Source organism: Ictidomys tridecemlineatus, chromosome 8 (genome assembly GCF_052094955.1).
Source record: "Ictidomys tridecemlineatus isolate mIctTri1 chromosome 8, mIctTri1.hap1, whole genome shotgun sequence".
NCBI lineage: Eukaryota > Metazoa > Chordata > Mammalia > Rodentia > Sciuridae > Ictidomys > Ictidomys tridecemlineatus.
In genome coordinates, this window is record NC_135484.1 from 1394266 (window position 1) to 1410218 (window position 15953).

The 15953-nt window shown below is 53.8% G+C and overlaps 1 protein-coding gene across 3 annotated transcripts in view; it reads right to left on the minus strand.

Annotated features, from left to right (window-relative positions):
* The window catches only part of Smoc2 (SPARC related modular calcium binding 2), a 140156-nt gene that overhangs the window by 74715 nt on the left and 49488 nt on the right, over positions 1–15953 (minus strand). For all 3 annotated transcript variants that reach the window (XM_078018678.1, XM_040283596.2, XM_005321441.5), the window contains exons 2-4: positions 15386–15557; positions 3181–3287; positions 2254–2353 (exon numbers count right to left, since the gene is read on the minus strand). In XM_078018678.1, coding sequence (XP_077874804.1) covers positions 2254–2353; positions 3181–3287; positions 15386–15557 — 379 coding nt within the window. The remainder of the gene's footprint in view (positions 1–2253; positions 2354–3180; positions 3288–15385; positions 15558–15953) is intronic.

Sequence of the window (15953 nt, forward strand, 5' to 3'; positions counted from 1 at the left end):
TGGCTTTCTTTCCTCAGCTGTGAGAAGGGACCACTCACATCCCAAGCAGCTGTGGCAGGCTGGACAAGACCTCCAGCCAGCATCTGTGCCTGGCCCTTGGTGAGAGAACAGGGTGGGGTGGCACCCATGGTGGGCACCAGCTATGCTGTTCCACCCTTCTCCCATAACGAGAGCCCGTAGACCACTTCAAAGACATAACCAGACGAAGCTCTATATGAGGAGTCTTTGGATACTGTGATATTAAAAATTCCTGCATGTCGATTCAGCTTTAATATCGTAAAGCACTTTGTTCTCGGGCCAGGAATAAGCTCTTGGCCAGGGTGCAGGGTTACAGAACAGAGATGAGATAAAAAACCTGAAGCGATTTCCTGATAGTAGAAAATAGGTTAGCTGTAGGAATCCTCCCTTGGAAAAAAAGTCCTTTTGTGGTAGGCTTTGTTCCTGTCTCCTGCAGTTAGACTTCAAATCTTTGAGAAAAGAGAGGGAAAGAGTCCCCCAACTCCCTGAAGCTCCCAAAGGAGCTGGTGCTGCACCTGCCCTCCCACCCAAGTTGGCAGAATGAAAGCCTGGAGCTCTCGGGGATAGAGGGATTTTCCGCTGCTCTCTGGAGTCGAGGAACAGGTTACTCATCCCAACCAGGAGTCACACCTCACAGGGGCAGCAGCCACAGAGCCACACCAGGCACCTGAAAAGGTGCGACTGCCTTTCAGGAGCTTGAGTTCCAGGAGAGTGCCCTGTGGATCGCACTTTCACTGTCTTTGCTTCCTACAGGGAGCATTTCCACACAGTAGATACCAGGCCTTTAGAGCAAAAGTACAGAACACTCTCTTTCCCACTCCACTTCTCAGATCAAACCATCAATGGGACCAGAACTTGCTGCAGCCGAGTGCTAGTGACAGCTGGCTGAGGAACGAGGGCCAGCAGCTGTGGGCCGGCACTGCGGCACACTATACGCCATTCAGCCAACTTTGCACATGGTTTTCTGGGAAATTTCTTCCATGCACTACTTGATTTTTCAGACAACCTCCCTGCCACCTCAGCTACAGACACTCCTCGGCTTCCCCTCCAGGAGGGAAGGCTCCACCCAGAAAGCTGATGCAGGGGGAGGCGTGGAGCCGGAAAGGCTCACAGAGGCCGCCCCAGCACAGCCTCTTCAGTTCCTCCCCTGGCTTCCTCCAGGAGACCATGAAAGAAGGACTAGATGTCAACGTGAGCTCACTCAAACTTTGTCCAGCTCTTGTGAGGCCTTTGGTAACAAAGCAGCTTTGGGAAATACCCGTAACTCAATTCCACATCCCAAGCCTCACAGGACCTGTCACCTGGGACCTGCCATGAGAGACCTGCCACGTGAGGTCCTGAGATGCACGCTGCTGGATATGCAGCTGCATCGTTCCCATGAAGCCATGCCATCGTGAGCTCCAGCCTGCACTCTGGGGGCTGGGACTCTTCCTAAGTCCCTGAGCACGAACAGAACTCCCAGCTAGAAAGTGCCTGTCCTTAACTAGAAAAAAAGTCTAAAAGTGAACTCTAAGTGCAACTGTTTCAATGTTTTACATGAAAAGTTGGGGAAATGTTTGATACTTTATTTGATCATATGATGATAGTTCTACCTATTTTCATATGTAGAATGTAAGAATTTTGAAGGCTAGATATGAGATTTTTCTTCATGGAAACTTATAGATTTCCCCAGCAAATTAACCAAACTTGGGCTATAGACCATTTTCAAGTAAAAATGATCTGAATCATTTGTAACCTTTTTGGTAAAATATTAATGGAAAAGAAAGCATTTCACAGATTATTATCCTGCCAATTTTCTTACATCAAGCCCTTTTATGAGTAATAAAATAACACAAATAAACCCTCTGGAAATTCACCAAAGAAGAATGAGCCACTTTCTCTCTGAAAACCTATGTATACAAGACCAGAAGTTTTCACCTTCTTGGCCAAAGTAAGCACTGGGTCATCTCCTCTGGTGACTAAAGTCTCTGGTTATTGAGATTTCCCAGTCCCGGGCCCTCCCATGGCTCAGGCCAGGGAGGCCTTCCTGGGAGCGCTCTCCTCCACCCTGAGTGTGTGTACAAGCACCTCCGCTTTTCTCTCCTCCAACACGCTGTCGAGTAGCCTGAGCCCTTCTCACTATCACTCAGGGTTCCACCAAACTGGCTTTCCTCTAGAATTACAAGCAAGCCTAAAGAAGACAGCCAGGAGAAGAAGCAACTGATTTCCAAGAGCTGGAGGTTGGATCAGACCTACCCGGGCACCTGGGCGTCTTGTGGGCAACAGCGGTGCCGCTGATAGGCCTTCCGTTGGGCGTGACGCACCAACAGTACCCCGTGTAGCTGTGGCACTGGACCTGCAGACAAAGGACAGGTGGTGAGCAATCCTTGGACACAGGAGCAGAGCTTGCAGCTTGAGAAGCCAGCTCCACGTTAGTGGAGTCACTTCAGAGGCCTGGGATGGCCAGTGCCACTTAAGGTGACTCCCTGGTGGGTGGCAGGGTTTGCAGACCTTAGAGGGACTAGGGTGCTGGGCACCTTTGTTGTGAAGGACCTAACTGCCCTTTACTGTCCAGACGCAGCACAACCCTCACCCTGCTATGGGGAAACTGACGCCTGGGCAGTCGGGAGACTGTCGGCCGTGGAGCGCTGCGGGAGGGTGCTCCTCCAGGGAGCCTCGGTGGCCTCCAGGACCAGGCTCAGGCCCTGCTCAGACCAGCAGAGGCACCCTCACTCTCCATGACCACCTCTCAGTGGTCAAACGACTGTGTAAGACACAGGGATCCCACGCTGTCACCTGAAGGTGACCTGGCCTCTCAACCGTCCCTTGGCTAAGGACATGACCATTGGTAAGCCTGGCTTGGTCAGCTTCTAGCCACAGGCCGCCAGCTGGGCTGTCTTGGAGCTCCCTCCTGGCTCTGATGCTGCGCTTCCCTGCGCTTCCCTGCGCATGCGCCCTGTCACCTGAAACCGAACCTGAACAACCCAGAGCTGCACACTGCCCGATGGGGCACAGACATGTTCAGCCCCCCTCTGCGCACACAAGGCTCCTTGAGGACAAACTTCTGCGGTGCGACTGGGAGGCCTCCCGGGGCACCCCTGCAGCTTCCTCCGCCAGCTGCCTGCCCTCCAGGTGCCCTCCGCCCTCACCGCCCGGGTGACACGTCCCCTGCAGGGTGGTCACCTGACTGTAGGTGCCGTCATCGTTGCACTCGGGGATGAACACCTGCTGGAACTCCTTCCGGGCTTGCTCCTGGGTGTACTTCCTTTCAGCCACACACCTGGAGACATCTGCAGGGAAGGACAGACAGGGTTAGCACCTGCAGGAAGGCAGATGGCAGGGAGCTGCGAGACGCAGACACGCTCGGGGTTGGAGGGGCTTCCTGGTGAGAGGGATGCTCGGCCTCACAGTCCTGCCGCCCGGCAAAGGCCACGCAGTGAGAAGAGGGTCGTTCTCCACACTGGATGAGAGGGACACTGAGGCTCAGTCAGCTTCCTGAGCACATCTGTGGGCAGCAAGTGGACCTTGCTTCCTGAAGATGACCCCAGTCACAGTCAGGTTCTCCTCAGGCTCAAGAAGACCCACCTGGGCCTTTGGGCAGTAGTGGAGGCTGGACACCTCCTGGGAAAGGGACTTTGACGCAGGTGGAGTACTGGGCCTGCCCAAGCTGAAAGCACCTTGCAGAAGAGCCACAGCCCATTCTTCCCAGGTCCCCAGGGTCCCAGGTGCACAGGAAGTTTCTGTCTCTTGCATCTTCACACAGGAATCCTAAAAACCCAGCAGGAAAGGGCCAGGCTCTGCCCCAAACCCAGCAGTGTGCTAGTGCACTTGACAGCGGAAGGCATGGTGCTGCGGGTGCTGTTGAGGCTGGAATACCCAGGGACAAGAGGGATGCAGGAAACCTCCAGGCTCCAGGGGCAGCAGCAGGTGCTACTCCCCTGTAGAGAACTGCAGAGACTGCGAAGATGGGCAGGTCAGCAGCAAGATGCACGCACTCCAGACCAGCTACTTCTCCCCACAGCTTGCCCTCAGAATGGTTCCATCCCAGGGACCACAACCCTGGCGAGGAGTTCAGGTGCCAGCAGGCAGACGGAAGGCCTGGCCTCCAAGCAGCCACACTGACCTCTCCGAACCCTGGGAGGTGAGGGAGCCCAGGGAACTGGCAGGAAACTGTGAGAACAACGGCATGCTGTTCAGCACCAGGCTCCACACCTAGGGCCACTACCACAAGCAAGCACGTGCCTGGCTTCCTGCGCCTACAGCTGGACACAGCTCCTTTGGAGTTCAGCCCTGGGAGGAATGGCTTCTCCGTGTTTGCAACTGTTTGGGGCTGAGACAAAAGCAGCCAGGTGTCTGAACAATGCCTTTTCACGCAGTCTCCACTCCCCACCTTCACAGGCTCCTCCCCTTGACACTGGTGAATAGACACTGGCAAGGACACAAAGCCACTGGCACACCAGTGGGGGTCCTGCAGGTCTGTGGCAACTGAGTTCTACCAGGTCTCTGCATCTCTTATCTTGGGCTCTCTGTACCACTGGGGCTGCACCCAGAGCTACAGCCTGCCCGTCCAAAGACCTCCGCTCCACCCGGCCTCTGCTTCCCATCTGTCCTGCATTCTGGTCTGGTGGTCATCTCTCTGTAACACGAGGTTCTAATGCAGTCTGTTGGCTGAGGAAAGCTCACAGCAGAGCTGGGCTTGCCTCCTTGTTCAGTGAGCCTGTGGCTGTCTAAGAGGAAAAGCAACCTGGGCTCTGGCTCACAGGTCTCTAGCAGGGGACCCATTTCCAAATATTTGAACTCTCGGAGTATGTCAAGAAAACGTCACTTTTCTGCACAACTTGAGGTCTCTAGGTTTCATATTTGCCACTGGTTAGATAGTTCTCACACCTGTAGCCCTGGAGATTATTAGATATTAAATTCTAAGATTGCATCTACAATACTGTGGACCATCAGTCACCACAGACAGTGACAATAGCAGCATGAAATCACAGGGTCTGCATTATAGTGCCTCCAAGCAAGTCTGCAGTCACCTCGTGAAGTGACGGAAAGCAAGCTCCCCACGCCGCTCAGGCCACCCATCAGTCACCCTCGTCCTGGAGGTCTGCTCGGGCACAGTCCTCACTCCTGGTGAGCATCAGCAGCAGCCATACAGACCTGCCTACAGACATGCCCAACCACAAGGGGCACAGCTATGGAAAAGTCATGGCTCCCTCTTGCTCCTAAATGTCACTTGGTACTCCTGTGTGCATCCTGCACTCCTCAAACCAAAGATACCAAGACACACCCCACCACTCCTGTCCAAGCTGCCAGTTTTGCAGTCACTCTGCAGAGAGTGGGACTGAAGGTGGACATCCCCCCGGTGCTCACTCACAGGCCGTACACTTATGTCATTAGGTTTTTACTCTTTGTACTCTTGTGATTAAATTATAGGTCATTGAGATTTTACTCTGGACACTATTTCTAACTATTTGATTATTAAATCCTCAAAATACATGCAAAATTATTTTTTACCATGGTCCAAATAACTACATGTGACATAAATTTGCCACCTTGGCCATTTAAGGGGTACATTTCCGTGGCACTTGGCACATTCTCTGTGTAGTGCAAACAGAGTATCACTGCAGTGAGCATGTTGCCTAGCAACAGGACACCCGTGTCACCCTGAAAGTAAAGTGTGCACCTGAGGCAGTCCCTCCAGCCCTGCCCAAGCCCAGAGCAGCTAATACACTCTTTCTGTGGACTTATTGTTCTGGATCATACAATATGTGGACTTTGCATCTGATCCTTCACATATCACAACATTTTCAACACTTGTCCGCGCTACAGCGGGACCAGATGTTCACTGCTTTTCAGAACTCAAAAATGTCCCCTTGCATGGACAGGCCATGCTTTGTTGATCATCTGTCTATGGACACAGGTGTGTCCACCATTTGGCTATTGTGGATGGCGCTGCAATGAACATCCAGACACGTTTCTCTTTATTTAATTCCTGCCTTCAAGTCTTGGGGCACGTGCCTAGCAGCAGACTCGCGGGTGCCACTGTCCATTCTGCTTCAAGTAGACCAAACAAAAACTCTGTGATTCAAAGTTGGTCACATGTTTTTAGAAACATTTTGCCATTTCCAGAAACAGCTAGGACTTCATAAGCCGAGAGTCCCTCACTGCTCAGCAGACGTCACCGACAGGATTGTAGCAGCCTGTAGGTGGACATTTTTTTTTTAACACCAATGGGTTTTACGAGCAGTTGATTCTGCTGGTGGCTGCTTTTCCCTCAGTTGCAGAGGGGAGTGAATGGCAAGGAGGTGGCGGGACAGTTCCCAGTGAGCGCACATTGGCCATGGAAAGCACAGCGTGCTGTCCGCTGTGGGGGAAATGAGTGGTGCTTCATGGTACTCATTCTGATGATGGCTTTCTTTCAAGCAGGAAGCAAATAATTTCCTTCTTTCTAAAATCACTCAAAACAAGATTAAGCAGTAATCGGAAGAGATGGCTGTGCCGAACGTTCCCTGCAGAGGGACTTTGGAGAGCAGCAATTAAAAGGATTAGTCAAGGATGGCCGAGGAAGCTGGCCAAGGCTAGACAGGCCTGGAGACAGCCTCAGGCCTAGGAGCTGCCTCGGGCTCCTGTCCACCGCTGCAGGCTCAGGCTGGGTCTCCCTCCCTCTACCTCCCGGCCCTCTGAGATGCAGGGCAGCACCATGGCAGCGCCCCTGGCCTCAGAGCAGGCAGAACCTTCGGTGAACAGGTGAAAGTTTTGTTGTCCACCACGTGACAGGGAAGCAAGGCTCCTCTGGGCATGGACAAGCTTGACTGTACACCACTGCGTACTCACAGGGACTCCTGGGGTCAAGAGCAGTCCTGTTTTCCATGGCCCAGGCTGAGCTCGGCACAGACTGGGCTGGCATGGCACATGGTGGAACGAGCGAGGGCAGGTGGTAACGCACCCTGCACTCCCCTGTGGTGGCCACAGACAGGACCGCCTCGGAGCAGAGGCCTCTCTTCACTGCACCAAGAGAAGGCAGACGCCGAGTTCCAGAGTTGTAACGTTGTACCCGCGTGTGGTTTTGAAGACCAGACTGGGAGAGCAGTCAGCAGGGTGCCAGGCAGGGCCTCCACCAGGGCTAGCAAATGCACAAGGCAGTATCTCCCAACAGCAGTCAGCCCTGGTACAGCTCTGTGACAACAAAGAACACGGGACCCCAGAGCCGGGGACAGGGGCTCAATCCTCATTTACATTCACAGAGGCAGAACAAAATACAACAAACCCCCCAGAGCCTAACTGGGGGTGCCCAACGGCAGAGGAAAAGTTGGAGCCGCTTCCCCATGCGTGAGGTTTCAGACAGGTGCTGTCTCTGCAAGGAGCCGTGGCTGCCACGTGTCCCCACGAGGATGACAGTGCTCTCGACACCCCAAAACAGGTCAGTGTGTGAGCATCACCAAGCCCCACGGGAAGTGCAGCTGTCACCACTGGATAAGAGCTGAGGTCGTGCTGCCCTGAGACCACAGCCCCCGAAGAGAGCAGAGAGCGCCCAGAGGAAGGACCCTGTGCTTCCCGCACCATCGCCCCAGGCAGGACCCCTGCTGCTGCTCTCCCAGGGCTACACAACACAATTCCCAGCCGCTCTCCTGGCACTAGGGCCGGCGAGGGCAGCGTGTCTGGAAGAGAATCACCGTCCACCCGCACACCGCACCCACTCACTCCCAACATGTCAGCCACCCAAACACGCTCACACTCACTTTTGCTCTCACTCTTACATGCACACTGAGGCACAGCCATACCAGTACATGTACACACATGTGCTCACACTCACACATAGGGTTACTCTCACACCAGTACACACACACTCACACACAGACACACATTCACACAAAGGCACACACGCACACACACACTCACACAAAGCACACTCACACTCATTCACACCAGCATTCACACAGGCACACTCACAAGCACTCACACACATGCACACTCACAAGCACTCACACGAATGCTCACATTCACATTTGCACACTCACATATACACACATTCACTGATATTCAAATACACTCACACTTGCTCACATTCACATTTGCACACTCACATACACACATTCACTGATATTCAAATACACTCACACTTAAATACACTCATTCACACCAGCACTCACACAGGCACACTCACAAGCACTCACACACATGCACACTCACAAGCACTCACACGAATGCTGCTCACATGCACACACCACATGCCAGTCTCTCTGGAGACAGCTCTAAGGCCATGCCTGGCACACAGCCCTCAGGAGACACTGCAGTACCCTTGGTGACACAGCGCGCCCTACTTCAGCTCCTGACCTGTCCCTCTGATCTCTGGCTTGAGGCTTGATGGAGACACCTGCAGGACAAAGGAGTCTTCAGACAGGAGGGATCCTGAGAGTTTGCAGGATCTGGCTCCTGGTTTCAGAGGCAGAGACAGGTCCGACCCACGCACCCAGCCCAGCTCAGGGAGGCAGTGCTGGGGGCCGTGACGCTGGGTCCTCGAGGAAGACCACCTGGCTCTGGGCCCTGCAGCCAAACCTCTCCCTGTGGTGACAAAGATCACGTGACAGTGCAGACTCGCAGGTGTCACTCTGGCGTCCACACAGGCAAAAGGCAGGAGCTCACAACCTCATCTTCAGGGTGACTGGACAACGTCCACTCCTTCCCCAACGAGGAGGGGCCTGTGCCCCGGCCTCCCGTGCCCAGCACCAGAGCTGCACACCCTGGAAGTGCCACAGGCACCGGGTGCTCAGGACCCAGGCTGAGGTGGGAGGCGGCAGCAAGGACAGTGGTGAGCAGCAGGAAGGACCTGGAGCCCCTCCACACGCCCCATTCCCTGAGCTCGGGCCTGGGACGCTCCTAGGAAGCCACTCCGTGGGCATCTGTTGCTAGGCAGTTTCCAGAAGTCCCAGAACAGTCCCGAGGCCTCCTGGCACACGACCCCCACCCTGTTTTTTGTTTTTTTTCTTTTTTGCCTTTTTAATTCAATGCCAGAAATTTCATTAAGAAGAAAGTTCCACTGGTCTCAGATCAAAAGAAAAATATTAATGTGTTTGCTGAGTTCTGAAGAAACAAGTTCCACAAATTTCTATGAAAATGTGAGAAAAATCCATCCTGTAACCCACTGCAACTCTAGTCCGGGTCGCTGGTTAGATCATGATATGAGACGCAGAAACACTAACCCCATCACATCAAATGGGGACTCAAGTATTTTAATTGTTGCTTCCAAACTAGGACATCTAAGAGAGACAAGTCTGCACAACTGTCAGCCACCAAAAATGTGAAAGTGCCCTCAAAATACTGACATCAGCAGCAGCTTCGGGCTTTCTGGGGGCACCAGCAGCAGCTCCGTCAAAGGCAGGGCGCTACTCCCACTGCCTCAGGGAGGCCGGGGGACAGGAAGCTGCCCCTGCTCCACCTCCAGGGAGGGAGGCTCAACTGGTCTTGTACCATGTGCAGCGTCTAAGCTCTGAGAGGATGGAGCCAAGACCCTGCCTGGCCTCGAGGCCCAGGGCTCAGGGTCCCCTCCCACAGCCGGGCAGTGCAGGTCCATCAGTGCTGGCCTCCAAGAGCTTGTGGGAAGGGCTGGGCAGTGCAGAGCAGCCTGAGGGAAGGAATCCCCCCACACTAAGGTCCTGCTCCCTGAGACCGAGGCCCCACAAGGGACCCACCCTGACACCAAGCCCTGTCCAGGGCAGCCCCAGCATGGAGCTGGCTGTCTTTCGGGTGTGACACGCAGCTGGCCCTCTCTTTAAGCAAGTCCTGCCTGGCTACCAGGTGGCTGCTGCACCTAGGAAGCAGGTCTGGGGATCTGCAGCTGCCTGGCGCTGTCCTCATCACATCGCTTTTGCTGATGAGCCTGCTGGGGGGTACTTCTGATTTGCTTGTCCATTTCCATCACCGTTTTGGGTCACAAGTTTATAGCATTGGATTTCTTCCATGAAGTGAATGAAAATGGCAACAGAGGCAGCTATCCAGGAGGCAGGCCAGGGACAGGTGCCAGAAAGCCAACACCAGGCTGTGAGGGACACCCACGTCGAAAATCCCCGACAGAAAGAGTGACTCCACTCTTCAGGGTATTGCAAACCAAGGGCCAGAGGCACCACCCAGGAAACCAGGCCATGGGGAGCTACAGTCCACCCTTCCTCTTGAGGAAGATTCTGGCCTCCATCAGAGGCCCTCAGACTCCCGTCCTGAGAGGCCACAGCCAGCACCAGCTGCCCTGACGGCCTCCACACAGCCCTTCAGCAGGACGTCTGCCTGGGGTTCTCTCCAGGAACGTGGCCAAGGGGAACACACCCAGCCGTTCTGACAGGTGGCGACGCCCCGCCACGCCCTCAGCACCCCTTCTCACGAGCCAAGGCTTCCAGGAGCGTCTCTAAAGGGCGGTCTCTGGTCTTCACATGCACCCTTAAATCGACACCTTCTGCAGCACAGGTGGAGGGGACGGCAGCCACGGCACAGGATCACACCGGAGTCTTCATCACAGGTTGGGCACACAGGACTCAAACACGAGGGGGACAGGAGGGCCCTGTGTGGATGGACGCACCTCACTCTGCTGATTTCCACACCCAGGGCCACATTGCTCCTGAGGGGAAGCACCTCAACCCAAGGACAATCATGCAGGACCACAGTCCTCCTCAGTAAGGGCGTGAGATCTCTCAGAGGGAAGGGGTCTGTGGTTGGAGAAGCAGAAGGTGGAGTGAAGCCCATTATTGGTGGGCGTGTGTCCTGGGGTTTGAAAAACACTCCTTAAATGAACATTCTCTTTCTAATAAACAGGCAGCCTCAATCTTTGTCAGTGGGGAAATAAGCAGTTTTCCTGCACCCATCAGCTTGGGAAGCCAGGCGGGTCAAGGTTCTGGAGGCCCAGTGCTGACAGCCCCAGAAACGCAGGTGCCACTGGGCATTAAACAGCCCAGCAGCCCTCAGCACACCCACACAGGCCCTGTGCCTGTCCCTGAGGCGTGCACAGTGTCCTGCCACCTTGGGCCCCCACCTCCAGAGACGGTCTGGGGACAGGTTGGGTGGTGTGAACATCTGGGATCCCACAGAAAGTACCACTGAAGACCGTGGTGAGCTCCTCGGAGGAGGCCACTTAGCTCCCGGTCTCTAAGATGTTGCGTGAAAGTCTGATCCTTAGAGGGCCCTCTCCCCAGGGACCACAGAGGCCAAACAGAGGGAGAGAAAAAGACTCCTGGGGTTTCCTGCTGGAGAGCGACACTGCGTCTCTGCAGGGGCTGGTCCTTAGGCAGAAGATGAGCTAGTGGGTTTGTTCCTACCAAGTGCCTCTCAGAACCTGCTGAAGGAGCCCCGGTTGAGCCAACAACATGATGTTAGACCCAGAGAGCTGAGCTGCCCGCAGAGCCCCCTCCTCAGTGTGCAGGAGACACACGCGTGGCTCTTCGTCCGCGATGCCACCAAAGAGATGGAAAACAGAATGCAAAAATCTCAATGCCCACCAAGAAGAATGTCACGAGGACAAGATGCTGATAGGGAATCTGGAACTTCACGTAAATGGCACTTAAGAAGTTATGTTCTGTCATTCCTGTGGGTCAGAATGGATGCTTAGGGAGAAAAAGTGATTTGTCGTTTGCCGAAAGTCATTTATCTTATATGGTATGACCCACTTCCCCCACCACCACCAAGGAAGTCAGAGCATGGACTGCAACTTCTAAAATCAAATTTCCAATTATTTTGTTGTAGATAGCCAGGTGTAATTGGATAGAATAATTTCAATGCTTTAATTTGTATTATGTTCATCTTTATTTTTATAGATATTTTGTAAAGAAAGTATTTCCTAACTGTATTCCAACATTTTAAAACTATTTTCCCGGCTAAATTTTTAATTTGAGAACAGTATTTGCTTTGTACGATAAAAATGATAGTTCTTTCCCTTCAACACGTTCTCCGGGGGCAGCTTTTGTCTATCTGGGCTGCAGTTTGAAGAACATGCCCTGCCCGGGAACTGTTTCTCTGTACAGAGGTGGTTCGCAAAGCCAGCCGACCTCTGCCTTCAGCCCCCAGCTCTGTCCAACCCTTGAGAGCTACCTCAGGACTAGGAGGTGGTTGTCAACAAGAGTCATCTGCTTCAGAGAGGTGTGGACCCCGGAGCCTGGCTCCCTGGGGCACACTGAGCTCTGGAGTCCTCCCATGGACTGAGGGGCTGGCCACCTCCAGCAGACCCAGGTGTTCGGGTATGGCCAGTCCCCAGGTGTTCAGGTGTGGCCAGTCCCCAGGTGCTCAGGTATGGCCAGTCCCCAGGTGCTCAGGTATGGCCAGTCCCCAGGTGTTCAGGTATGGTCAGTCCCCAGGTGTTCAGGTATGGCCAGTCCCCAGGTGTTCAGGTGTGGCCAGTCCCCAGGTGTTCAGGTATGGCCAGTCCCCAGGTGTTCAGGTGTGGCCAGTCCCCAGGTGCTCAGGTATGACCAGTCCCCAGGTGTTCAGGTGTGGCCAGTCCCCAGGTGCTCAGGTATTCTCAATTCCCAGGTGTTTAGGTATGGCCAGTCCCCAGGTGCTCAGGTATGGCCAGTCCCCAGGTGTTCAGATATGGCCAGTCCCAAGATGTTCGGGTATGGCCAGTCCCCAGGTGTTCAGGTGTGGCCAGTCTCCAGGTGCTCAGGTATTCTCAGTCCCCAGGTGCTCAGGTATTCTCAGTCCCCAGGTGTTCGGGTATGGCCAGTCTCCAGGTGCTCAAGTATGGCCAGTCCCCAGGTGTTCAGGTATGGCCAGTCCCTAGGTGTTCAGGTATGGCCAGTCTCCAGGTGCTCAGGTATTCTCAGTCCCCAGGTGCTCAGGTATGGCCAATCCCCAGGTGTTCGGGTATGGCCAGTCCCCAGGTGCTCAGGTATGGTCAGTCCCCGGGTGTTCAGGTATGGCCAGTCCCCAGGTGTTCAGGTATTCTCAGTCTCCAGGTGCTCAGGTATGGCCAGTCCCCAGGTGTTCAGGTATTCTCAGTCCCCAGGTGCTCAGGTATGGCCAGTCCCCAGGTGCTCAGGTATTCTCAGTCCCCAGGTGTTCATGTATGGCCAGTCCCCAGGTATTCAGGTGTGGCCAGTCCCCAGGTGCTCAGGTATGGCCAGTCCCCAGGTATTCAGGTGTGGTCAGTCCCCAGATGTTCAGGTATGGCCAGTCCCCAGGTGCTCAGGTATTCTCAGTCCCCAGGTGTTCAGGTATGGCCAGTCCCCAGGTATTCAGGTGTGGTCAGTCCCCAGGTGTTCAGGTATTGGCAGTCCCTAGGGGCTCAGGTATGGCCAGTCCCCAGGTGTTCAGGTATGGCCAGTCCCCAGGTGCTCAGGTATGGCCAGTCCCCAGGTATTCAGGTGTGGTCAGTCCCCAGGTGCTCAGGTATGGCCAGTCCCCAGGTGTTCAGGTATGGCCAGTCCCCAGGTGCTCAGGTATGGCCAGTCCCCAGGTGCTCAGGTATAGCCAGTCCCCAGGTGCTCAGGTATGGCCAGTCCCCAGGTGTTCAGGTATGGTCAGTATCCAGGTGTTCAGGTGTGGTCAGTATTCAGGTATTCAGGTGTGGTCAGTCCCCAGGTGCTCAGGTATGGCCAGTCCCCAGGTGTTCAGGTATGGCCAGTCCCCAGGTATTCAGGTATGGTCAGTCCCCAGGTGTTCAGGTATGGCCAGTCCCCAGGTGTTCAGGTTATGGCCAGTCCCCAGGTGCTCAGGTATGGCCAGTCCCCAGGTGTTCAGGTGTGGTCAGTCCCCAGGTGTTCAAGAATGGCCAGTCTTGGGCCTCTCCTACCTTCCCCTGCAGCATGCTGTTTAAAAGTATAAATAAAATTCTTTCTTTATTACATTTTTTTTCTTTGCAAACCCAAGAGCATATTGAGGTTAATGAGTGAATCCAGATTACAGTTCCCATTTGAAAGCGGCTGGTCTCTTCCCTTCAGAAGCACATCCTGATTTAGCAAACTCAGACTGACCTTGATGGTACTAGTCCATCTGCAGCCTGGGAACACCTGGCTGAAGGTGTAGTGTAGGTGCATAGGGGCAAGGCCGTGTGGGTACTCAGCCAGGATTTGCATCCACCCACGTCTGCCACAACCTGGCTCCACCTTCTCTCCCAGCCCCACCTGTTGGTCCTGGTGATAGGACCCTCAGATTGGCTTCTGCCTGGATTGTCATAGCTCTCTTAGCACAAGAGGACAAAACACGAGTCTGTTAACATTTCAGGAAAAGCACCTACCATGGACTCTGGTCTGGGGAGTATCATTCTCTCATACACCCTCACGAGTAGGAGGACCTTCCCAGCACTCTTCCTGGAAGGTCTACCTGCCTAGCTACATGAATCAAGCCTCTCTGTAGCCTTTAAATGCCACATGTCCCAAAGAATAACTTTGAACAAACCATGACAACAGAAAATGTCCTTGATAATGTGTAACCATCAGTCATGGGCAGAGCCACATGCACATGCTAAGAGGAAGTCCAGGCTCCAGATCGAGTGTCTGCAGACAGGACACACCAACGCATACTGAGTGAAGGTACGCCACTGTGCCGAGGTCAGGCTCCAGGGGGCATGCTGGCCGACCCTCTGTTGGGAGCCACTACTCTGAGTCTGGACCAGAGGGAGGGCTCTCAGGGATAAAGAAGGTGGCCACATTCTGCCTTAGTCTGGAACAGCAGCTCCAACCCATCGGCCTGGTGTGCTGCTTTATGAAAGGAGGAGCGAGTGTTTTCCAAACCTGGTCAACTACGACCTGACATTATGCCCCTGGCTGAGCTTTATTCAGCTAGGAGGACTGGGGGCTAATCCCCAAGCGACCCGAACACCACCCAGAGGCTGCTCCAGCCTGTGTGGTCTTGTTTCCCAGAGAAAAAGAAAAAGGAGGCAGATTTCTTTGTGCAGCGATTCTGTTTGTGTTTGAAACACCAGTATCTTTCCCTGGATCAAACCCTTCATTAACGTGGGCAGCATTTCAACGTGCTGCTCTGGGCAGGAGTGTTAGATCTAGATGAGATCCCAAGTCAAGAAAAGTGAATGTCACAGGAGTAAAATCAGCACTAACACCTGCCAGGAACCACACAGGTGCTATTGAGCACCCACCTGAGAGCATCCAAGAAGAGTGAAATACCCAACAATGAACTTGGGTGAGGGACATCAGGGAAGTCTATAAAACACTTGGATAGATTGGTTTCATGACAGCACAGAACACTTTAAGAAGAAAAGCATTAAGTTATTTTCAAATGACTCTACTTTGAAATTCACAGAATCACTCTTCACCCTTCACATGCTCAAAAAAAATGATAAACATGAAAGTCTTTAGCCTTTCGGTATAAACTTTTAGCAGATGTGAGAGTAAGCAACACAGTCACGTGCTCCAACGACAGCTCCATGGGTCTACACACGGACCATCAAGGGGCTTACCTTTGCAGTTTCCCCGGTAAGCAATTTCCAGCTGAGGGTCTTTGCATTTGGCACGCTGGAACTCACAGCGGGATAAGAAGGTCCGTCCATCCGACGCACAGAGGGGTTTCTGAGCAGAGCCCGCACAGTCCAGGCTGCAGTCTCTGTCTTTATCTTGATCGACTCTCAAAAACTTTGGGGAGAAAAAAAAAGCAAGACAGATATAACTGCTCTGCTCTGTCAGGCAGCAGGAAACAGAAGGTCGCCCCGGGCCACAGAAGGTCAAGGAATGAAATGCCAAGGGGTACCACCGCTCAGTGCCCACCACCCACAGAAATGTCCCGGGAACCTCTTTAAATGTCGAAGCCGCCATCTGTCTCAACAGCCCTACTCTAATTCCCTGAGTCCACAGTTGACATCTGATCCAAAATGGCCTGCACACCTGCTTTGGCTCTGCAAGGGGACTCGCCCGTGTTCTGCTCTAGTCTGAGCAGCAGGGCTTTCTTCCGACTGGCACACCCACTTCTCAGCTTCCTTCAGAACCGACCGCACTGCTCATTCTTCTGAATTCCCATGTGTTGGGGACCTG